This window comes from Struthio camelus, chromosome 3, assembly GCF_040807025.1.
Source record: "Struthio camelus isolate bStrCam1 chromosome 3, bStrCam1.hap1, whole genome shotgun sequence".
NCBI lineage: Eukaryota > Metazoa > Chordata > Aves > Struthioniformes > Struthionidae > Struthio > Struthio camelus.
The window spans coordinates 89,152,562-89,176,537 of NC_090944.1; the positions used below are offsets into that span (position 1 = coordinate 89,152,562).

General features: G+C 44.3%; 2 protein-coding genes across 12 annotated transcripts in view; one reads left to right on the plus strand and one right to left on the minus strand.

Moving 5' to 3' along the window:
* Nucleotides 1-1,193: 1,193 nt before the first annotated feature.
* GGPS1 (geranylgeranyl diphosphate synthase 1) lies at nucleotides 1,194-22,808 on the minus strand. 8 transcript variants are annotated; one of them, XM_068938987.1, is made up of 5 exons: nucleotides 20,048-20,310; nucleotides 16,221-16,318; nucleotides 15,722-15,817; nucleotides 5,300-5,370; nucleotides 1,194-2,336 (listed from the first exon to the last, which is right to left on the minus strand). In XM_068938987.1, exons 1-5 carry the CDS (start codon nucleotides 20,101-20,103, stop codon nucleotides 1,575-1,577), a joined length of 1,083 nt encoding a protein of 360 aa, XP_068795088.1. In that variant the 5' UTR covers nucleotides 20,104-20,310; the 3' UTR covers nucleotides 1,194-1,574. The 8 variants fall into 8 exon arrangements, with proteins under 8 accessions (XP_068795088.1, XP_068795087.1, XP_068795089.1 ...); XM_068938986.1 differs by lacking the exon at nucleotides 20,048-20,310 and adding an exon at nucleotides 19,934-19,996; XM_068938988.1 differs by lacking the exons at nucleotides 16,221-16,318; nucleotides 20,048-20,310 and adding an exon at nucleotides 22,670-22,808.
* The window catches only part of ARID4B (AT-rich interaction domain 4B), a 95,701-nt gene continuing 92,840 nt past the window's right edge, over nucleotides 21,116-23,976 (plus strand). For 2 of the 4 annotated variants that reach the window (XM_068938983.1, XM_068938984.1), the window contains exons 1-2: nucleotides 21,157-21,428; nucleotides 22,595-22,656. In XM_068938983.1, the coding sequence (XP_068795084.1) occupies nucleotides 22,651-22,656 (6 nt within the window). In that variant the 5' untranslated portion in view covers nucleotides 21,157-21,428; nucleotides 22,595-22,650. Of the gene's footprint in view, nucleotides 21,429-21,528; nucleotides 21,757-22,594; nucleotides 22,657-23,976 lie in introns of those variants that run through there. The other 2 variants (XM_068938981.1, XM_068938982.1) reach the window with 2 other exon arrangements.

The window sequence follows — 23,976 nt, forward strand, 5'->3', positions numbered from 1 at the left end:
ATCACTTTTTGAAGAATCCTGAGGCTGCCCAAGGATGATCCTTTTTCAATTAGCTTCCTCAGTGGGCTGAGAAAGTGACTATCCCCATTTTCCAGGTGCAGTAAATGAACATACACATAAAACTATCCTTCAACTGGCAGAAGCCAAGCACCTCCGGATCCTTTTTTTTTTTTTTTTTTTTTTTTTTTAAAACGAGTATACTTGAGTTAACACTACCACAAATAGCACCAATCCCACCTTTGTTCTGAACCATTACCTTGCTACACCAGAGCAAGGCTTTGAGTGGCTGCGACGATTAAGGGAGCTGGGCCTGGTTAAAGCCAGCCAAGCCAAGAAGAAACAAACATCTTTCTGGCTTATGTTTTGTTCAACTTCATATAGAGATTTCCATTTCTTCCATAAACAAGCAGAGGTTTTTAAATCAGGCCCACTCCAAAATCAGAAATCCAATTCTCCATTCCAGTTCTAGGCTACTTCATTTTTAAGCAATAAGCAACACCACCAAAGTGGCATTATTGCTTGTAAAACAAGGTACAGCACCTTGTTTTAGACAAAAGTTAGAAACCTTCCCTCCATAGAGGATCCAGAGAGCAGTTAAGAATAGGAATGTAACATGAATCAAATCTTTGAGAGCAGCTTCTCTATTATAAGCAGAGAGGAAAGAGATTTGCCTCAGTTACAGTGCCTTAAAGTTATGCAGAGTGAACCTCACCCCACGCCTAGTGGCAACTTACTACATTGTTGGTTGCTCTTATGTATATACAATCTAATTTATAGGTTTAAATCCTATGCTATGTGAGTAACAACATATTTGACAGTTTAAAAATATAAAACCACACAATCTAAGCTATTTGCTACAGAGCTAGAATCAGTGGCAAATGTATGCTTTGTTGATGCAATGAATTCTTTTCCCTAAGGTACCTGGAAGTCTTTACCAGCTACTGTTTCAAACTAAGAATTAATTTCATTTTGACATAAAATATTACTTTTAATTTGTATTCCCCCCAAAATATCCTCAGAAGCTGGATGTGATATTCCCAATAGTAAGGTTGATGCATCTGTTCTCCACAAATCTAAATTTATAAATATTAGGCAACATTTGTGCAGGCATTAAGATGTGAGTGTCTCCTTTTGTTACTTAGCCCTGCAAATTAACTATAACTCCCAGTTTAAAAACACACAAGCCACTCAGGTGAGACAGATTTAATTTAATACAGAATTTCAGCCAGAAACCTACAATAGCCTGGTTAGAGAAACATTACAACCTGTGAGGGTTCTAGGGCTGAAATAATGCCATTGATTGCATAAAGGAGATCATATTTATATTCAAGACTCGGTTCAGTTGCAGTAGATCTGTTTTGACAAAGCTATCCATAGGCAGTTACGGTTAAGACTGTAGCGATAATAGGTTGTATTTCAGTACTCAGTGACCACACAAAGTGTTTGCAAAGTAATTCCTGCAATGCAGAGTGAGAAATAATTGAGACTTATTTCACCTTTCACATCATCTAACAGTCTTGTTAATTTCCTCATTTAAAAACAGTTTTTATTTGTCCCCAGGAGTTAAATAAATGCTAATTTTCATTTTCCTTAAACATTTTGCTCAAGTGTTCAACTAGTGCTACAAGCTCAGGGTTTCCTCCAAGTAATTCAATTTGTTTATAGGCTTCAGATTCAAGCTCTTTCAGTGTATTCCGAGTGTACTCAAAGGAACCCACGTTTTCAAGATAATGAACACAGTATTTTTTTATATCTATGTTCTCTGTCCTTTGACGTAAGATGTTTTGCACCTGAGTACTTTCAGGTCTTGACCAAATTGCATGAATAGTTGGAAATGAGAACTTGCCCTCAGTTAAGTCTTCACAAAAACTCTTGTTCTCGCTATATTCTTTGGAGTGCAAGTTGGCATAGTCATCCCTTATTTGGAAGAAGAGACCAAGTGTGTTAAGAAGTGGTTTTAAGTCTTTTTTATAGTTTGAAAAGAGCTGCATGAGGCCTACAGCTAATCCAAATAGACCACCTGTCTTTTGCAGTACCATAGCTTTATATTCAGCTTCCGTAGGACATGTGTAAGTATCCCTCCAGTAAATATCCAAGCCTTGACCTTTATGGAGCTCCAGTAGCTGACGGGTAAAAACTTTAACAGCATCTGGGTGATCAAGGGTTAAAACCTTCTCTAAGCCAAGGAAATACACATAATTAGCACAGTTGATTACTGATGGAATTCCATAGATACTGTGTGCCACTGGAAAGCCTCGTCGCAGCTTTGAGTTATCTTCAATATCATCCACAAGTAGGCTTGCATTGTGCAACATCTCTGTCACTTCAATGATAACCTATTACAAGAGGAGAAAAATGACTGAGTTAGTGTGAAACTTAATTTCCAATTTTGCCAGCTCTTATTTAAAATTGGTAAGATTTGGAAGTGCAGTATCCTGTCACTGGAGCTCCCCGTTCAGATCCATTGTTGTTCTTGCTGTCAGTACAGATTTACGATTCTCTTTACCAGCCAACTTGCTGCAAGTCCTGGATAACACTGTCTTCTGTGACTTTTCCCATTCAAAGTGAACTTCCCCCTGTTTATACTTGGCTGTTCCTTTTGCTTGCTGCTACAATCCTTCTAAAAGGAGGGACTGTCTAGGAGCTATGCAGCAACTGTTGATATTTGCAACATTGTGTTGCCTCTTTGCTCAACTTTTTCTATGAGTTTGGATTTGCTAACCTGGGATCTCCTGAAGTCAGTTCTTGTGTGTTAGGTTATCAGCCACAAACATCTGTCATGTAGGCCTTGTTTTGCTACGTGGAGAGCGTTCATCCTTCTTTCCCCAAACTGTTATTTTTAGCACTGAGCTCTTAAGACATCAACTATTCTCTGAAATACCCAGAAAATTCTTGGCAGAAAGGCAACAGCTATAACTTCTTTTGGAAAGGTTCTTAAACCCTTACACTTCTCCCTGATAGGCCAATATCAAAGACCAACTGAGGTACTCAAAAAGCTAATCGCAACATCAAGCATGGAGCTGATGACATTTGACCAGAAGCAGTGAGCTGTAACTGTTCTGAAACAGGACACTTCAATAAATACTTCATTATCTATGGTTTAATTGCACAGTTCCTATCCAAGGAACAGGTATATTCAGCACCTCTTTAAATGGAAATAAGGTTACAGATGTAGAGTTGTGTACTGCATCAGCTCTCTGCAAAATACATTTAAGATATAGTTTTGAAGCCAACATAGAATTATACTTACTAGCTACAAGCTTTGCACTCAAGTGAGTCATTCATTAAAACAATGGCTTCTGAAACACCAAGACCAATGTTTAAATAGCAGCAAGTACCTAACATGGCCTTATCGGCTCAGTGCTTTAGAAAGTAGACAGACTCAGCTGCCACAAGCACTCTTTCTTGAGCAGCAAGCCACTAAAGTCCCAAAGGTTAAAAAGTGAAAACCCAGCAGCTGCATTGTTTGCTGGAGATGCACGACTGCATAAAGAGCAAGTTATAAGATGCATTAATGTCTATCCATCAGTTAGAAGTGAGGCCTACTTTGACGTGTAAAGAAATATTGTTGCCCATTGACTTTTGCGTAAAGGATATAGTGCTTATTAAAAGCATCTTTGTAATATTACCTGTCTGAATATTCATTATAGCTTATTACATTATTCTCAGTACTATGAGGAAAGTTCCCCTGTATTTTTCTTTTATTCATTCTATGAATTCCTTGTACAAGCCTACTACTGTATTTTTCTCGTTAACCTATTTCATTTTACTCTTGCAGTTTCATGAACTTCTGCAGCTCCCAGACACTTAAGGCTTCATTAAAGTTAGAAGTACTTCATGACTATGTTTAAATTATCTCGTGAACTTCCGTAAGAAAAGACGGTGTCAAAAATACTTCAAAGTTGTAAGCAAGAAGAGAAGAGATTCAGAGAGCAGAAAAAGCTTAGTTGCCAGAAGAGATCAAGAAGTCGTCTGAGGCAGTGAAAAGACTGGTCTTTATAATGAAAGCTGAAGAATCAGTGCAGCATTATGCTTTCTTATAATGCAACCCTATCTAATCAGGGGCTGCTGCAGTCTTACCTGAAGACAGCTTTCTACCTTAACTGCAATAGCTTTGAGACTCACATGACCCTGTGCTGTCACTTCAGTGCATTAAGGTGGTAGAAGACAGTTAGCCTGACAAACCTGATATTCTCTAACTCAGCAAGGTGAAGTGTCTCAGTGCAGCATAAGAGGAGCACTAGAGACAGTGCAAGTGGTAAAAAAAGACCACTTGGCTCAGAGCAGAGTGAAATGGTGGCAGCCAACAGTAAAGTCGACTTGGCTGCCAAGGAACAGTAGCCTCAATTATACTTCATCTGTCTTCACGTAGCTTGTCTAGAATGATTGAAAGTAAAAAAAAAACTTCTTATGGAAGATTTAAGTATGCATCTTATTCTGGTACAATTAAGGAATAGCAGAATTTTTAGGGGGAATAGCAGGTTTTTTAAAATAAGAAGTTTCATAACCGTGGAATCAAACAGCAAGAACATAGGTAAGCTCTAAAAAGGTTGTGATATGACCAAAAGATGACAAGAAGTAGTCCTCTAAACTTCCACAACCTAAAGTTATTGAGATTAGTACAGTTATGCACAAAAGCAATAACAAGTGTGGCAAGATACAGGTTAGAAAACACAGGGTCTTATTTTTGTCCTTTGATGACCTGAAGAATGAAATACTGAGCTCCATCACAAAAGGCATACATGGGAAAGGAAACATTACAACAATTTGCCTTGTAAAGATAACTAAAACAAGAGGTCTTGTTAGATAACTAAAACAAGGGAAAAAGGACATCCTGCCCTGGTGCTTCTCACTAGGAAATAAGGAGTCTAAACTTATGACCAGAAGTCCAGTTTTAGACCCAGAACAAGAAATGGTTTATAAAGGATTTATCAGCTTTGATATTGTTGCATCAAACTCTTAAGAGATTATCTTCAACTACTACATTTGGGAAGTTTACAAAATAACTGTTTATATCCTAAGTCATAATTCAGCATTAATAATAGAAGTAGGTTACAATGGTAGTTGCTCATCTACAACTCAATACGCTGAACTCTTAAAATGACATAGCTATTCTGCATAAGAAATCACAGCAATCTTAGTGTTACACCCAAGTCAAAGCTTCACACTAAACTTGTTTTCCTGAAAGCTTAATGTATTCCATAATTGGTGCTTTTAAAATTTCTGATCATTTTCACTACATAAACTTATCTCTAGTTTTTCAAGAAAGATCAGTCCTTTAAAAAGGATTGGTGAATACCTGTATTTTATCTTCTGGAACATTCAGCCAGTGATTAAAAGCCTGTGACAGTTTGGTTCTCACTTGCTTACCTACAATAAAAATATTGTTATAGGCATTCATAAAATCAGATAAAAGCCTATTATTAGGGACAACAATTTCTCCATCTTCACAGCTACCAATTTGAGATCAGTAAGCTGATCTGTATGATCTCTTCAACTGAGATTTCACTTGAAAGGAGAAATAAAGCATTATAGTAAAAAGAAGTTTCTTTTCTCATCATATAAGCAAATGTTTCAATTGTCAGCAGCTTCTGTTTCAAACATTTCATGGTACCATGTAAAAACATCGCTAATAGCTACACGTAAATACATGCTTTATTTGCTTTTGGCAGTTTAATTAGTAAATCATTTTCAGCCTGCTGGTAACCTGTATGAATCAGCTTAGTAACTGAATTAAACCCTAGTTTGCCACCCATGTTGACTTTGTCTGTTAACATATCAAGAAGTTTCAACTTGATTCATTGTTAGTGGAAGACATAATATCGCTTGTTGAATATCTATTGCTGTCAATTTTCAGATCCTTCTCCTGTAGGACTCTTCAATCCTTCCCCTCCAACTACTGACAGTTCACAAAAGAGAACAGTGAGATTTGACATGCTTCTATTTAACTCCTCCAAAAAAAAATCTTACTCAAAAAGCTCTCCCCTTCTGTTCAAAGAATTCAGACATTTATCTCGCACCCCAGAAGTCCACCTCCGAATAACACTTGTTCTACTTGCTCGATTCTCAGCCAAAGCAGAAATTAGCCAATCACCTATTTCAGAAGAAAGACAGAACCAAAAAAGTAACTTCAGTATTAGAATAACTATTACTATTCACTCCACATACACTCTACCTGAAGGCATAAATACAAGTTAACCCATGTGCCTATAAATTGATTGCAACATTTCTTTTAATAAACTGTACAGGCTATGGACAGATATTTATTCAGGACATCTTCACTGATGATCAATATGAAATCAAGTATTAAGCAATCAACCCCTACCCACACTGAGATCAACACTGCTCTGAGCTTTAAAGCAGCTCAGCTACCTTGCAGATCTGTGATTAACTGCAGGACAAGTTCAGAGAAACACCTGCATACATAGTTCACAATGAGGCCTATAAAAACAGCCGTAAACCTCAAAGCAGTGCAACCTACATAATGAGTTTTAGATTATTCCTCTCAATGTTTAGAGAGATAACTTAAGAATGATTCTGCAAAATGAGTACTCATGTTAACGATGGCATCCTGCCCCAAGCACTGAGGAATTTCCAGTATTTGACTTTTTCCCCTTAAATTTCTTTCTATTGCTGTGCAACCAGCACATGCAGAACCAAGGAATAAACATCAGTAGATTCACTTGCAGTGATATACCCCAGAGACACTAAACTGAAAGTTTCCTTTTCTAATTAAAGGACCACCAGGTTAGCTAGTTTTGCAGTTTAGGATTCTGTAGTAGCAGCACTAACTTCCTCCCCCACTCAGAGGGCCTCAGTTTTTCTTGTCTCAGTTCTCAGGGAGATTTCCACTGCTTCATGTCACCACTACCTTTTTGTTAGGAAGACTTGTGAAAGGTGTTTCTGTCCCAATGTGCCTCGTCCTCTGGCTCCTATCTTATCAGTCTTTTGACTGTGTTCTTTATCAACTACTTTTAGTTTTTGTTTTCTGTCCTCAGTTTTAAACACTGATAGCTTTCCACAGGAGGGAGGGGTTGCTTTGTCTCCTTAATAGCACAATTTCTTCCTAAGCTTCTCTGAGCAAGCTTGTTCTCTATCAGGACAGCACGTACAGAGGTCAAAGAAATTTTAGAACCAGATATTTATACATTTGAGTTCCCATTTTAATACAGGTAGTCAGAGCTGAAATTAGTTTTAAATACAAATTAGAGCATTATCTAAAAGTTCAAAAACCTCTTAGGTTAACTAAGCACCAACACTGATTCAAGTTTTAGACCTGTTCTGACAGCCAGAGTTCCCCCAGATCCTAAGAATTTGGACCAATACTAACATTCAGGCTCCCCCCCCCCCCCCATGGCTGGGTCAGATTTTGGCTAGATCCGTTCCCTGATTTGACTCTACACACTTGTGTCCACCAATACTGCATAGACAAGGGTTTAAATGCCTTGTTCAGCTGTATCACAGACTTAATGTTTTATTAAAATATATAGATATATATGAGCTATAGCTGAGGAGAAGACAGACTGCTGAGGAGTACTGAATATAGCTTCAGTTATAAACATCTGCTAAACTACATGGCGTGCCAGGTTAAGTATTAACAATATGTCAGTACACCCATAAAAGAAAACTTCTCAGAGATAATATCAAACTAAGGAAGCATACCTTATCTACAGGTGTTTATTCACTTCTAAGTTACATTGATACAGAGAACTTTAACATTAGCCAGCTATTTTTTCTGAATGCATTTCTTAGCAAAAAAACATCAAGCATTCCAAAAGCTTGTCAACCAGCGCTATTTCATTGTGAGGCAGGTAACTCTACTAGTATGCAGTCTAAATGGACTATTAACATGCACAATAGATTTAGCATTTTAGTTCCTTAGTACAGACAGTATCTGAATTGTTAAGACTACCTTGAATATCAAGGCTGTCTAGACTCTGACTACTCAAAGAAAAAACCATCAACTCAATGGTGAAGCATTCATCTTTGTTCTTATAGGTACAAATTGCTTATGGGAGCCACTTAAGAGAAACGTATTGCTGCAGAAAGTGTCCTGCTCTGAAGTCAATCCTACCAAGTCTATTTGATATTAGTGCACTTCTCTGCATGCATGTTTTTTGCTTACAGCCATGCTATGATGGCAAAAGAGCAAAAGCCCGTAATACTGCTCTCAAAAGCCTAGATGCACTAGCACTCCATTACCTGCCCCCCAAAACTAGGCAAGACAGTGGGACAAGATTAACAGGAGTAAAGATTTGACACTACCAGATTTATTCAGTTTCTCCACTCATCACTATCATATCACTATTCTGTTGGTCATGCTGAGTAAACTGTCATAAAACAGGAGAGTACAGTGGTCTAGCTTCCAAAGTCAGAAACTACCTACTGGACAGAGCTAGTGATAGACATAGCTTTGATAGCTTTTATCAAAGTTAGGCTAAACGCATTGCTTAATCTGCTGAAGACTGCCACTATTGCCCAAATCAAGCCATAGAAAGCTTATTTTCCTCTTCAGTAACACTAGGTGGAAAAGAAAGTTAAGCTATACTGTACACTTTCATGTTTAGTTCTGTCCTTTGATGGGTTAGGGCTAAGCACAACAATTCCCTGATCCAGCCTCCCTGCAAAGCTGCAGGAACACTGCAACCAGCATTTGTTAACTGTTGAAAGATAAGCAAAAAGCAGGTCTGTACCTTTACACAGGGCTGCTGCTTGTGACAGTTTAAGTCACTGTAAGAGCACAACTCAGCTTTCTTCTTTCTCAAGCTGTTTTAAAATTCATTAATAACTTATTGAACCCTTGGAGAAGGGTATACCAGCAGCAGCGTTCAGTGATCCTTACAGTTAGTATTTGAAGTGGAGTTTGCTGTATTTCAGTTTGTCCATTGCCTCTCATCCTGTCACTGGGCACCACTGACAAGAGTCTGGCTCTGTTTTTACTCTCTCCCATCAGGTACCTATACGCTTTGATAAGGTTCCCCTGAGCCTCCTCTTCAAGGCTGAGGAACTCCAGCTCTCTCAGCCTCCTCTTGTATGACAGATGCTCTGGTCCCTTAATCTTTGTGGCCCCTCAACAGACCCACTCCGATATGCCCATGACCTTGTACTGGGAAGTGCAGCACCGGACCCAGCGCTCTAGGTGTGGCCTCATCACTGCTGAGCAGAGGGAACAGATCACTTCCCTTGACCTGCTGGCAAAGCTCTGCCTAATGCAGCCCAGGATGCTGTTGGCCTTCTTTGCTGCAAGTGCACATCACTGGCTCATGTCTACTTCGCTGTCCACCAGGACCCCCAGGTTCCTTTCTGCAAAGCTGCTTTCCAGCTGGCCAGCCCCCAGCCCATACTAGTGCATAGTGTTCCACCCCTCCCCCCCAGGGGGGCTCTACACTTCCCTTTGTTGAACTTCATGAGGTTCCTGTTGGCCATTTCTCCAGCCAGTTGAGGCCCCTCTAAACAGCAGCACAACCATCTGGTGTTATCAGCCACTCCTCCCAGTTTTGCAGACTTCCTGAGGGGGCACTCTATCACTTCATGCAACCCATTAATGAAAGTGTTAATGGTGCTCAGCATTGAACCCTGGGGGATACCGCTAGTGACTGGCCTCCAGCTGGACTTCAATGCTGCTAATCACAACCCTTTGAGCCCAGAAGTTCAGTCAGGTTTCAGTCTACCTCATTGTCTACTTACCTAGTCTGGGGCCCAGGATTCCTGAAGGCGAGTCTTACCAGTAAAGACAGGTCAAGACATCCCTGAGCACCTTGGCCTTTTCTGTGTCCTGTCACCAGGTCCCCTGCACTACTCAGCAGCAGGCCCTTATTTTCCCTAGCTTTCCTTCGGCTGCTGAAATGCTTGTAGGAATCCTTCTTATTGTCCTTTATATCCCTCACTAGATTCAACTCTAGATGGAGTTTGGCTTTCCTAACCCCAAGCCTGCATGGTCAGACACTGTCTCTGAATTCCTCCTGGGTCCTACTTCTTTATGTCAAATTTAGTCAGGAACTCCTGATTCATCCACACAGGCCTCCTGCCACCTTTGTCTCACTTCCTGCATGTCAGTCTGGACTGATCCTGAGCTTGGAAGAGACGAGAGCTTGGAAGAGACGAGCCTTGAAAGTCAGTCAGCTCTCCTGAAGCCCTGTTCTCTCCAAGACCATCTTGCTTTGGATTCTTCAAGCAAGTGCCTGAACAGGCTGAAGTGTGCTCTCCTGAAGTCCAGGACTGTTATCCTGCTTTTTTGCCTTTCCCCTCTTCACATGATCCTGACCACCTGATCCACGGGATCTTGTGGTCACAAGCAGCCAAGGTCGTCCCCAGCTGTTGTACCTCCAACCAGTTCTTCTTAAGTATGAGGTCCAGCAGAGCACCTTCCCCTCATTGGTTTCTCAGTCACCTGTGTTACAAAGCTGTCATCAATGCATTCCAGAAACCTCCCAGATTACTTTTACCCAGCTGTGTTGCTTCTTCCAGCAGTTCAAGTCCTGCACTAGGACCAGGGTCTGAACCTAAGGCTCTGTCCAGTTGTCTGAAGGAGGCCTTATCTACTTCTTCCTGATCAGGTTGTCAGTAGCAGAGACCCACTGTAGAAAAACATGGCTGATGCTACCCTCTAACCCTGACCTATAAGCTCTTGTTATCTGACCCAAGGCAGAGCTCCATGCAGTCTAGCTGCTCTTCTACATAAGCAGAAACTACCCCTCCTTGCTGTCCCAGCCTGCCTTCCACAAGAGAGCCTGTTTCCTTCTCTGCAGCACTACTCATGTGAACTAGCTCCTATCTGATATCAGTGAGATCATAGCCCTGCAACTGCACAGACTTCTAAACCCTCCTGTTTGCTCCCCATGGTGCACACGTTCTTGAATAGGCACTCTGGAGTCACCCAGCCTTGTGGTGTCCGCAAGTGAGACAGCTTCCCCTCATAACTTTACCTCAAAGCGGTGGGGGACAGTGGGCTCCCTTCCCAACCCCATTTCGTTGGTCACAAGGTCTCTTGCCCACATCAGCCCACACCTTTTGCTTTCCAGCCCACCATTTCTTTATTTGATTGAAGGTAGTCATCTCCATCCCCTGCCATTCCTGCTTTAAAGCTCTCCTCACCAGGTTAGTCAGCTCATTAGCAATGATGCTTTTACATCACATACATAGGTGGATTCCCATCTTCTTCCTAGTAGTCCTCCATCCTCAGAGGGTCCCATGAACATAAACCCATGCAAATCCCTGTTGCCAACACCAGCTGTCCAACCAGTTGTTGACAGGCAAGATCCAACAACTCTTCCTCAAGTCCTTCCCTCATCACTGGTAGGATCTGGAGAAAACCACCTGGTCTCCCATGCCCTTGCTCCAAGAGCCACGTAGTCATGCTTAATAAGCTCCAGGTCTCCCCAGCAGAATCCACTGGGGCTCATGTGAAAGAGCAACAGCGGTAAGTAGTTTGAGGACCAGACAAACCTCAGTCTCTCTGCAGTATTCTAGTTCCAATCTGTCTGCGAGCAGCAGACCTCCACAGACAGCAGGTCAAGTCAGCAGATGGGAGTTTGTCCCCTGCGGAAGGGAGCATTCCACTACTTTTCACTTGCTGCTTTCTCCTGGTGCTGTTGCAGTAACTCTGGTCCAGATGCTTTGTCAGCTAGCAAGCTGCTGGAAGCTCTTTCTTCCAGAACACTGAACCCATTAGCGTAGCTGCAGATCTGCAGGAGGAACACGAGCCCTCCTCCTGGTGCCAGAAGTCATGAGCTTCTAGTCTTCAGCATTGGGGGAGCCTGTTCTCCAACCCAATAAACACAGACTGTCTGTTCCTCCTTCAGTACTGTCGGTGTTCATGCTCTTGCACCTGCAGGTTCTTGCAGGAGATCCCGTCATTCTACTTTGTTACCTCTCACAATATGCAGTCTGCTAACCCCCTCCCCTGCAGCTCCTTTGCTTAGTGACACTGCTCTTCTACCACCACACAGCTCTTGCAGGCAGGGACCACCATTTCCCTCTGCTTCAGCAAGGGGCACAGGCATCCTAAGACCTGTGGAGCTGCATCTTCCCCCACAGGAATTCAGCTTGAGTCAAGGCCTCTGATGTGCCAGGATAGTTGTACTACAGGGCATGATCCCCACAAATGGAGCATCACTACCATTGCTAAGTAAACATACACTGTCCTCAGCAGTCTTTGGCCCCCTTCTGTGCAAACTGCTTCAAGAACAGCTGCATCTGTTGGTTGTGCACTTTTCTAGAAGATGCATCACAACAATGAGCAAAAAGGTAGGTATTGACATGAACAATGTATTTTAGCAAGTTTAAGGGAGACTACTATCATTCAAAGAGAAGCATCAACTCAATCTTACTACTGCTTCTCAACTCCTTCAGTGAGCTGGTGCAGTTCATCAACACAGCAGGAAGAGCTGAAAAGAGAAAACCAGTCTTTTGTTTAGCAAGCTAAACAGGCCCAACAAATGGCATACCAAGACCAGAACAGTGAATGGGGAAGGGCAGAGGCAGATTTGAATCTGGAGCTACCCCCTTCAATAGCAAGCTGTTGATCACCTCAGTTTCACTGCAACTCCTCATACTCTTCAACTCCTTATACTCTTTAACTCTGCTTAACCAGCTACCACTGCTAACTCCAGCACTGAGAGAAGAGGTTCTCCATCATCTAGATGAATGAATAAGGCTAAGATAGACCAAATTATTGGTATTTGTGAAAGTCAGTCCTGTTTATTGCACTTTGTCATACCAGCTTATAGCAATGTTCTATTCAGTCCAGTATTCTGTCCCTTGGACTAGTCAATCTCATGGCCCACGTATAGATCTTACAAGAAAATTACTCTTTTGAGATCTATGCTTTCTTAAGCACTATACTGTTTGTAAAAGACAGCTAATAGGGTAACTATTATTTGCAACTAATAGGGTAACTAATGTTTGTTTAGCAACATAATACAAAATACTTTCTCTATCCTAGAGTTACAGAATTCAATGAAAAACAAGTTTAAACTTTAAGAGTGTTCACCGTTAGGTCTCATCCCATTAATGAGAAGCAAAGTGACTAGCTTCCTCTTGTACTGAAGAATAAGTCCTTAGTATATTTATAATCAAAGTTTGTGTTATACTACAGAGCTTTTGCAGACTTATTTTCCAGCCAAGCTTACCAGCTAATCAACTAGTTACACAATCCCTTTTTTCAATAAAGTTAATTTGACATATATCTCAATTCCTTCAAGTTCTTGTAAGCTACTGAGCCATTTGGAAAGTTTGTTTTCACAGAGCCTTACAAGATAAGCTGCTAGACTATTCTAGGGCCACATACACCTTTGACCCTCAGCCAAGCTTTGCCTGAAAGCCCTTCACAGCTCTTGTCTAGTAAGGGTGCAGTTAGACAAGATAACAAGCTAATTAATACAGAAACAGCTCTTTGTCCCCACCCTTGTGCCAGCTCACTAACAGGACAGAAATTGATTAACCTTTCCACTGTATTTTTTTTTTTTAAAAACAAGTTAGGTGATCATTACTACCTAATCATTTGGTTAGTGAGCTGAAAACTGGCACTTGTTAAGAAGCGGGAGAACATTGCCAGGAGCATAAGGAGGAGGGAAGGAAATGCTTATTTCAGCAAAAGCTTGTTAGATTAGCTCAGGCATCTCATCTGGGCTCCACCGTAATTACAAAGAGCCAGTATATTTCCTACTTTCTCCTCCACCAAACACTGGTGTTCATACTGATGGCCACGTTTGCATAAGTAATTGACCCCTAACTCTGTAGTTGGCACAGCTGATTTTCGTGAAAAGCCAGTGTTTTAAGAACAGTAAAAATCCAGCTATATGATTTCATGAACCCTCACTGCTTCCACTGTTACTCAGTGCAAGCCTGCTGCAGGCACACAACTTTTACCTGCTTGGCTTAGAAGTTTTCCCTTTTGGATCATGCCATCAGTTTTTCACCGAAAGAAATGGATAGTATCTTTCACCCTTTCCCAAAGCATTAACACATTGATCTGTCCACTTTAACACGAGACTTTAGTCACTTCAGGAGTATAGGATATAAAACATCTTCACTGTCACTGAGCAAAGCACTTCATTGTATAACCATGAAAAATATGCATGCACTAGCCCATAGATACAAGGTCTGATGGAATTTAATAAAAACATCGGGTTAGAGTGATGAGGATTGAACTCACAACAAGTTACAGGAATTTAGCACAAAATTCAAGGAAGAAAGGTTAGACAAATATCCTAGAGGTATCATTTAAAATGAAATGCTACCTGAAGAGCTTTCAGCCAAGCACTTATGACAAAGGAAGCTTTTTTGTCAGAATACTATATCTCCCATTTTCTACTAGAAAGCTGAGCTTCTTCCCACCCGACCCCCTCCCAAGTAGCTACAATACCTTTAAAAATTAGTAGATAAAGAGGGAGAGAGAGAGAATGATATACCTTTGTTATACTAAAGAACCTCAAACACCACCTTTAAGGACAGTATTAGAGAAAGGTATTTGCTTTTCTTCAGGTCCAACTCCTCCAAAGGTATCTAGGAGATCTCAGATTCATTCTCAGGGAATTATTCTAGCAAAATCATTATCCAGTTTAACGTGCCCACATGGAAAATACTGCAAGGAAACAGGAAGCAAACTTTGTCTGGCATTCAAAAGGAGCGTTACTGCCAACTCTTTCCTTCTACTATTTTTCAGTTCAAGTAGTGCTAAATACCAAGTCACCTGTGATCACTAATGTTGACCAGATTCTGCTGTATTTGTAGATGTGAATAATGAAATTCATTATAAGCAAGTTAAAGGCTTACCCTGCTAATATAAGTCTTGTTGCAAAGGTGTGAGAGCCACTTACTACTACAAGTGTTTCTTATGCTACTTGTCCAGACAGAAGGGCTTCTACCCCTAGTTAGATGTTAAGGAAAATAATTCTGACCAAAACAATATCTACCAATGTTTTCTACCTTCCTGACCTCCACCAGTATAAGACAGAAGTCAATAAAGTAAGAGCCACAACGACAAAGTAGTTCCACCATCACTGCTACAAAACTAGTCACTCTGACAGCTCATATGGTCTTTCCTGTTCAAGGGCACAAGTAAAAGCATAACTATCTGCTCAAAGAGGTTTTGAAACACATACTTACACAGTAGTTCTCTACCAACCTGGCTCCCGAGTTCTACCAAAATTGCTATTGCCCTCAGAGGGAAAGCTTCATTTGAATGCATTGCTAATTGCCCAACACAACACAAGGACTGGCTGATCCTCTCCCAAGTGAGGCAACCCAGGGAGAGGTGGAACTGGCCATAAGAAACCTGGCTCTACACATACCAGCAACAAATTGCACAAAAGCAGCAGGCTAAAAAAACCCACATATACACACACCCCCCACACAGCTCAAAGCACAGCAAGCAGATAAGCTTAGCATTGTGTTTCATTCTTCAAGGGAACCAAATCTTTAGTACTTGCTCCTATTAGTTTTAATAAGTAGCAGGTCAGCTCCTCTAAATGAAGGGCTACAGTAACTGAAGGAGGACCATCTGTTCTGGAATGGACAGACTTGAGAGCTTCTGAATCAGTCTCAGTAAAAAGGCTAGTTTTCCAAGAGGAGCAGAGAACAACTAATGAAGAATGTTACTTTTAATTACCCTTAAACCCACAAATCAAGAAAGATTAAACTTCTTGGCTTATATTTTTTAAGGACAAAGAGGCTACAAAACAATTTTTTATTAAAAGAAATTCAGTAACAGGAAACTTGCCTGGTAGTTGAAGTAAATACTGGTACGGCTCTAGAAGGATTCTTTTAGATGTTTCATCCATCCCATCCATTTCTTTATTTAATAAGAGGTAGTTCACTGTTAAAAAAGGATTATTAGCATTGCTGAGATCAAAGAATCAGAGAAGTAATGAAACAGATCATCATACAATTCAGAAATACTAAGCCAACTTCTAGACTAGGTGCAAGTACTCCTTTGAATATGACATCTTTGGTGATTACTACCTTCACTACACAAGAGTTTGCTGAATGTCATTTAGACAAGCAGCAAGCATGTTTTAAATACAGGACTTAAAGTTTTCCAGAAATAGTTTAAACCAACCCCTAGACTTGTAAGGTTTACTTTGACTTCTATTAGAAGTCTTTAAAGAGAAGCATTCACAACAATTAAGCCTCACTATAAGTCTCTACTGAAGAGAGATGGCATATACAAAAACTCATATAGGCACTCTAATTAGACTTCCCCAGATGCTTTCCCTAACCAAAAGGGTAGGTTGTCTTGATGTACAGCACATTTTCTGCTCTGAGGCATCCATGCAAGTTGAACACTGGCTTGAGTTTTTTCAAAGAATTCTTCAATCTTGTTTTAGGAGGAAGAACAGGAATATATTACTTTCTTGCCTTTAATAAGCATCCAGACATCTCTACACAATTTCCCATATTACATATACTCTTATGACTCTTTTAGGATCCATTCCCTTCTACTTCAGTTATCAATTGATTGTTTTCCAGCTCACATAGCTTAGCACCTATATTTGCTTTTTTCCCCCCACCCTTTTCAGGCGGTTTTCTGTAATAGATTTTCCTCTCCTTTCACCTCTAGCGTTCCTTGCTGCACTGCAGATGCAGCAGCTCAAAACAATTCTTCTAATGTCATTTTAAGACAGGAACTGCAGCAGTAGCATAAAATTTCTCATGCTATTTCAGCATCATTTCTCAGTTATTTAGCAAGCATCTTGGAAAGCATGTACTTTTCCCTCTGCAGCAACTGAATGATATTATAAGTTACCAACACAAGAACTGCTTTAAAGTGACATCTTTAAGTATGGACAGAGACATTTTTAATATAGCTATATTAAAGGGAGCAGTTAACACCAGTGGGCTAAACTCTTCCACACCTGCTCAAAATAATCCAGCAATGTAGTTTCCCCTCAACAATTCAGAGGATTAGCATTAAGATCACTGCTTCCTCTTAAGACACCTGGACCAACTGGCATTCCTCAGCATTTCAGCATCTTTTCCCTTTCAGTGGCAGCTTATTCAGTCCCTGTCTACTCCCATTCCCACCCTCCTGCCCCATAAATATTTGTAGCAGCCCAAACTGGGGAAATAATTCACACGAACAATTATTTTCCAAGTTTACGTCTAGATCAGTTCCTTCATTTGGTTCACTACATGAAACCACACTGCAACTTCAGAGGCAAGAGGCTGTTGAAGCAAGCACAGTTGCCCAAGAAACACTCATAAGACCATGCCGTTTGGGAAAGCTTTGCATAGGTTTTCATCAGCAATGCCACAATAAGTGGTACAGCTCTTCCATCTCATGGTGTACCAGCACAACTGACTGTCAGGCCACACCATAATCTAAGTCAGGCTTAACACAACTCTTTTTGTGTCATCTTATTGGTATAACTGAAGGGACAGGAACTGCTTTTGAGCCAGCACTGCCACTGAGGAAGTCAGCTGTGAAACTGCACCCTCATACCTAAAGGGCAAGCCTCAAACTTCTTCAGTGAGGAAGGACAACCAAAAAGATTATCCCAGTCCATCGTCAGATATTTTGACCAGAAAGAAACTTGTAGCGAAAGACAGAAGGAGGCACTAACCAAGTTAACACATCTCCTATGACTATTATCACCAAAAAGCCACACAGCTGGCTTAGAAGTGGAAGTGTTTAGCTACCCACAGAGCTAAAGAGAGAGATGCTAAGGTTGGAATTTCTTCTCTGTCAAGGCTTCTCATAGCTAGAAAAGCAGTCTACAATGAGCATGCACAGTAAATGCTTTTATGCTTAAATGCATGCTAAGACTGAAGTCTTTCCCAACACAAACTGCTTGAAAGTAAACCTTGAAATTCTTCTTCTTCTTCCCTCAGAGGATGAGAAGGTTTCTTTCTTGTCTGTAGGACAGGCAAACAGCATTCAAGATCCTTAACTAGCTTGAAATAGGCTGGTATTACACCACTAAATCCCCAGCCTTCTAGTGCTAAACTGACAGAAGTCTCCTATATTAGTTTCTGAGACACTGCTTATCCACAGAAAGTTAGCCAGACACTTTTCCCTACAAGGGCCTAGATTTCTTCCTTTTCAAGACAGACATAAGGAAAAACACTTTAAGAGACAAATAATGGTTGGTGACTTAGCTTAAATTACCATAGCTAAGCTTTTCTAGGCTGCTATGCTACCTCTACATGAAATGGTAGATAACCTGTGCTAAGGGAAAAAGCAACAGTCTAATCATTCATAAGAAAACTACTTGTCTAACACACACAGCAAAAAAGAATAGTGACTAGAACTCCCCAAAGTTATATAAGAAAGAGGACACCTGATGAAATATGTAAATGAAGACGCTTAAAGGCTGATCAGCAAGAATATAATGAAGCATGAGAGAAGACGGAGAGCAGTAACATCACTGCTCTTTGCAGAAAATTCCTACATTTAACACACCACAGGAAGTTATTGATATTAAGGATTTTTCACTTAGGCAGCTGATCAACTTACTATAAAAGTTACACTGCTACAAAAAGTCCTCTCATTTAAGAAAATTTGAGACAAGATCTCAGTCAACATCTCCCAAAAAAGTAGAGCTGCAAGAACTTCAACAATAAATGAAAGGGAATATAAAGCCTTTATTGGTGGAAGGGCAATCTTGCATGTAGGTTTATTCAGAAAATTAAGGCAGTTAAGGCAATTTTGCTTAGTTCAGTTTTCTTTCAAACTGTACACACTTCCTGCATGTCAATTAACACAAAGCTTTGAATTTTTTCTAGCAGCTCCATATAAGCATACTGTAGAACAGCTGCTATAGGCACAATCCACGCCGTGACGAGACAGAACCCACAGAACTGTCTTTTGAACTGCAACATACTTTATCTTTAATGATCTCACTGAAAACACACAAGATGCTAGAAAAGAACAGCAGTATGGGCTTCCAGAAGTTGGAACTACTAGAGATAATTACTGAAGCAGTGATCCATAAATAGGAGCTTTCCAAAGGAGGCAAGTAACATTAGACCTATGTTGCACTTACAGTAAATCTTCACTTTTGAACTTCATAAACAGCTTCTCACTCCATCCCTTCCACTCCGCAGGATATTCTCTGCCCTTGTCCTCAGCTCCAATTGGTGAAATAAGCAAGATGACCAAAGTGTTCCAGGCTACATATACACCTAACAGAAAACGGTTCTTTAAAAAAAGCTGCCTCATCTCAAGGGCTCCATTCACAACACAATTGCACAGAAAATAAAACAGAGCCACCAAAGGAGCAGTGAACTGCACTGAAAAAAAACACCCAACCACCCAGAAAGTTCTTAAATCAGCCTCATCACAGAATGAGGTTCACTGGGACACTGGTTTCATTGTAACCAAGGAAAAAAGCCCCAACACAGGGGGAAGTAGGAGCGAGAAAGTCTGTTTCAGAAGGAATAAACAGATACTGTTGTGAATGCACACTGAATTGAAGAGGCTATCAAGGCTCCTAATCCAACTGGGATTTGGACAGGATGCTTGTCATCCTAGCTCACATTCTCATTCTAACTAGAAGAGTTCTTGTTAGAACTTCCTGGACTGATACTGAACAAAACCATATTGCACTTAGAGTAGGCAACATCCCACAGGTTGAACAATGGCTGTAAGGCATCCTCAAAAAAAGCAGCTAAATTACTGTCTTTTCATGGCTGCAATTTAACACTTTAGCCCTGCAACACCAGAACAGCTAGAACATCGTGTTGAAATGGAAACACAATTTCAGCAATATCTCCCGGTACAACTGAGTAACAACGACACAGCAGCAAGAGGAAGAGAACCAGCCTCCTGAAGTCCCCACACTTAAGTGGTGGCAGCATACAGACAGAAAGAGTGCAAGTTATCAGCTGATCCAAACACAGAAAGCAAACCAGCAGAGACCAGAGTCATGCCTACTGCAGAATCGCTTCTCAGATTAAAAGTCGCATTTCGCAAAGAACATGAAGTTGTTACCCTGCTAACAGATGCGTGAACCCTCCCTCCCCCATCATAATCGCAACAAAGGCGGCACGGTTCATTTTTCAGAGTTTGATGCGAGCGCTGTAAACGCAAAGGAGGCTGCAGAACCTCTCCGAAGCGCTCCCACAACCCAGGAGTGGGCAGCTCAGCACCACCAGCGCCATTTTAGATAAGACACGGTCGAGAGCGCGCTGAGGACTCCTCGCTCCCCCTGCCCGCCGTCCATCCCCATTTTCTGATCGGCGCGGCCGGCAGCCCGAGCTCAGTCGCCGGGCAGGGAAGCGCCGCCCGCCTCGGCCGCTCAGGCAGCCCGCGACGCCACCGGCGCCGCCCAACCCGCACGGCGGCCGCAGCCGCCGGCTCCGGCCCCCCTCCCTGCTCACAGCCCCTTCCCGGCCCCTTCCAGGCAACCGGCCAGCCCCTCCTGGGCGGGGCGGCCGCGAGAGCCGCTCCCCTCCCAGCCGGGCTCGCCCTCACCGCCCCGAGCCCCGCTCCAAAGGGGAGTGGGAAGCGCCGGCTCCTCTGACGAGCACAGCCTGCTCTCCTCCCCCCTCCCCCGCCGCCCCACACACCCGGTCACGGGCAGCGAAGCCGCCTCCCACCAGTAACGGTCGGCGAAGGCGGCGCGAGACAGCCGCGGGCGGCCGCTCGCACGCGGCCTCAGCCCCAGCAACCGCCGCTCACCTCCTCTTCGCCGCCAGTCGGAGCCGCACCACGCTCCGCTCCGCTCCCCCGAGCGGCCCGCGCCAGGAGTGGCGCCGGCGGCGGCAGCAGCAGCACCAACGACGCTCGAAGCACCGCCCCCTTCCGCTTCGCCAGGCGCCACCTTCCCCCCTCTTGAGGGAAAATGCGCCACCAGAGCCTCACTGCGCAGGCGCCAGCTCCGCCCCCGGTTTAATTAGCATTCGGCTTCGGCCCCGTCCCCTCACGGCCCCTTCCCGCGGTGCGTCCTGGGATATGTAGTCAGGCTCGTGTGCCAAACCGCTTCTCGAGCCCTGGTGAGCGGCGAGGGAAAGCAGCAGCACCCATAAGTCTTCTCGGTGCCGACTCTCAGTTTCCATAGAACTGGAGAAGAATGACGTCAGTATTTCCGAGGCGGCAGCCAATGGGGCAGAGGGAAGGGAGGGGCTTTGCAGGCTGGAGCCCAATGGAGGAGGCGGGGAGAGGGGCGTGTCCGTCTCCCTCCCGCCCTTCTGTCCGTCCGTCAGTCAGTCGGTGCGGGAGGGGGAGGGGGAACCGAGAGGCTCCGAGCCGAGCAGTCACCGCCGTCGCCGCCGCCGCCGCCACCGCCGAGTCCGAGCCGGACGGATCGACCCCGCCACACGCAGCACGGAGCAGACGCTACCAGAGCCGTTGCCGGAGCGTTGACCGGGGGCCGAGGCCGGGCGAGGGGGGTCCGGAGCTGAGAGGAGGCTTCGCCCCGTTCCCGTCCCTCCCCCCCGCCTCGGGTCAGGGGGAGCAGCGGGCGGGCGGGCGCCGCGGAACAAAGGTAACAGCGACGAGCCGGAGAAAGAGGCGCCGGGCGGCGGCGGCGGCGGGCGCGGGGGGGGGGGGCGCGGGGCCGGGCCGCGGCGGCCGGGCGTGCGTGCGGGGGGGAGGGGGGCGGTTGTTTTTCTCCTCGGAGCGAGACTGCGGCGGGACTCGCCGATCCTCCTTCTCTTCTCTCTCTCTCTCCCCCCAAACACCCGGCGGGGGGGAGGGGGATCGGGTGCCGCCTGCGTGCGGGAGGGACCGGCGGCTCCTCCAGCCCCCTTCGCCTGCCGACAGGGGCCGGAGCCCCCTCCTCCACGCAGAGGCTCCGTGTCCCCGCTGAGCAGGTCGGGCCCCTTTCTCCCCGCCCCCCTCCCTCCCTCCCCGTTCCCACTCCCTTCTTTTCTTCTTCTTCTTCCTTTTCTTCCCCTCCGCCGCGTCCCTCCCCCCCCCCCCGACCCGCTGCGCCGAGCTGGGGAGTTGCGGCTGTTGCTGCTGAAACTCCTGCCGCGGAGTCAGCGCTTTCCTTTATTTTTTTTTTGGGGGGGGGGGGGGGGAAGCCGCCGCGATCCGGAGCCGCAGCCCCTGCAAAAGCGTGAGAGTGGCGGGGGAAGGGGAAAGGTGGGGGGCTGCCCCCGACGACACCCTCCCTGCCCCACGGCGCAGGCAAACACTCCTCTTCCTCGTACAATGGAGGAAGAGCCTCCCTCCTCCCCTGCCGCCCTCCTCCTTCCCCCTCTCCGGCGCCCCGCGGCAAAGCGGGGGGTTGGGGGGGGAAGGAGGCGGGGGGGGGGTTGCCCGGGGCTCGGGCCCCTCCGGCCTCCTGCCGGTGCCCGCGGAGGGGGCGCAGCGCCCCGGGAAGGCAGCCGGGGCCGCCTCCCCCCGCGGCAGCCGGGGAGGCTGGGGGTGGGTTGTTGTTGTGGCAAGTTTCTCCTCCTCTGACAGAAATGGCGTCAATGGCAGCGAGTGTAGGGGAAGCCGCGGCGTGCGGGAGCTGGAGGGGAAGCGGTGGCCGGGGAGGGAGGGGAGCGGGCTAAGCGGGGGGCTCTGGGGGAGGCGAGGGGGAGTTTCGGCAGGAGCCCGGCCTCCCCCCCCCCCTCCCGCCCCGATCCTGGCCTCCCCTCCCCTCCCCCGCCCGGTGCGAGCGGCTGGTGCGGTGCCTCAGTGCTTTGTTTTAAATTCCAGGTCCAGCCTCGGCCGCTCAGCCCCGATCGAGGCTTTTACCGCAGCCTGAGCTCATCATGAAGGTAAAACACTCACTTGTATGTCTGGGAGGGGAGGGGAGGCAAGGTTACGTGAAGAAATGCCGTCCTGGCTGTCAGTCCGTCTGTCCCGACCCCGGTGCGAGGCTCGGCGCTGGTGCGGATCCAGACTGCGGGCTGCTTCGCCCCAATGCTGTGTTAGTGCCTCCGCTCCTTGGCTGCTCGTGGGGCGGGTTTTGCTCCACCACGTTTTGCTGGGGAAAGTGCAAGTTCGCTGAGAGAGGGCTGTTCTCCTTCAGAAACATTGTTTGTAGGAGAATAAGGACATGGCTGCCTGGGCTGAGCTTGCTTCATGGAGGAACAGGGGACAGTCGCCCAGCTTGAGAAAGTAATGTTGCAGGGGAAATGCTGGCCACACAGCCGTGTTTCTCTGAATAGAGGGTAAATGGTAGATTTACTTGCCTTCTCTTCATTAAGAGGAGTTTTGTTGAATGAGTGATCCTGATCTGATCAGGAAGGGAGCATGTAAGAGATTCTCTGCAGCGAAATGATTGCTGTAAGGTGCAAAAAGATTTTCAAACAGGTTTTAATTTTCTTCTCAGTGCCGTGTACTAGTCACATACAAAATTGTCACAAAGTGAGTGCACTTTTCTTCTCTTAGGCCTTTCTGGACCATTGCTTTTTGATACATTGGACAAAGTTTTATAGAAAAAAAAAAATCAGTGGCATAAAATGATTTCTTCTATGTATGGCAAAGAACCATGCACCTAAAAGTAGTTTTTAAGAACTGAGATTATTAGTCCTTTTGTCATTTTGCTGCTGATTTCTCGCTTGAGCTGCTTTTTATATTACCCTGACCCCCAGGTTGTGTAATCCAGATCCTGGCTATGCTGGGCTGCAGTGAATCTTGTTTCAAAATATTATAAACCTTACCAAAAATGATGATTATGAAGCTATGATGCATCAGGTCATTGGTATTCATCAATAAAAAGAGCAGTATGTATGTGGAATCTTGCACTATCAGAGTTGTGCTACTGCATATCAGTTTGTGTATTATGTAAAATATGTACCCTGTACTGTATTCGCTGCTGGAAATGGTAGATGATATAGACTTTTTAATTTCTAGATTGATATGATATTACTAAGAGTAGCAAACTGGGCCTTTGTATAGCTGTTAAAGGTTCAGCCTGTTTTGCTTACTTTGGTGACTTAATGACAATATCTTAGGAAAAACAGTCCTGCTTTAAGTGCCCTTCCTCTGCTTTCTCTCTAGTAAGTGTTAAGATCTAAAATGCTGCACACATCTTTCTCATTAGAAGTAAACTATTTATGAATTTACAAACAACGGACTGTCAATGTAGTATG

Excerpts from the sequence above, each read along its gene's own strand:
- GGPS1 (XM_068938987.1), bottom strand. The coding sequence starts at position 20,103 with ATGGCGCTGGTGGTGCTGAGCTGCCCACTCCTGGGTTGTGGGAGCGCT. Across the intron at positions 16,319-20,047 it reads TGTGGGAGCGCTTCGGAGAG|ATTGAAGAATTCTTTGAAAA; the intron begins GTTCTGCAGCCT and ends TCCTAAAACAAG. Across the intron at positions 2,337-5,299 it reads TTCCAGAAGATAAAATACAG|GTTATCATTGAAGTGACAGA; the intron begins GTATTCACCAAT and ends CTCTTGTAATAG.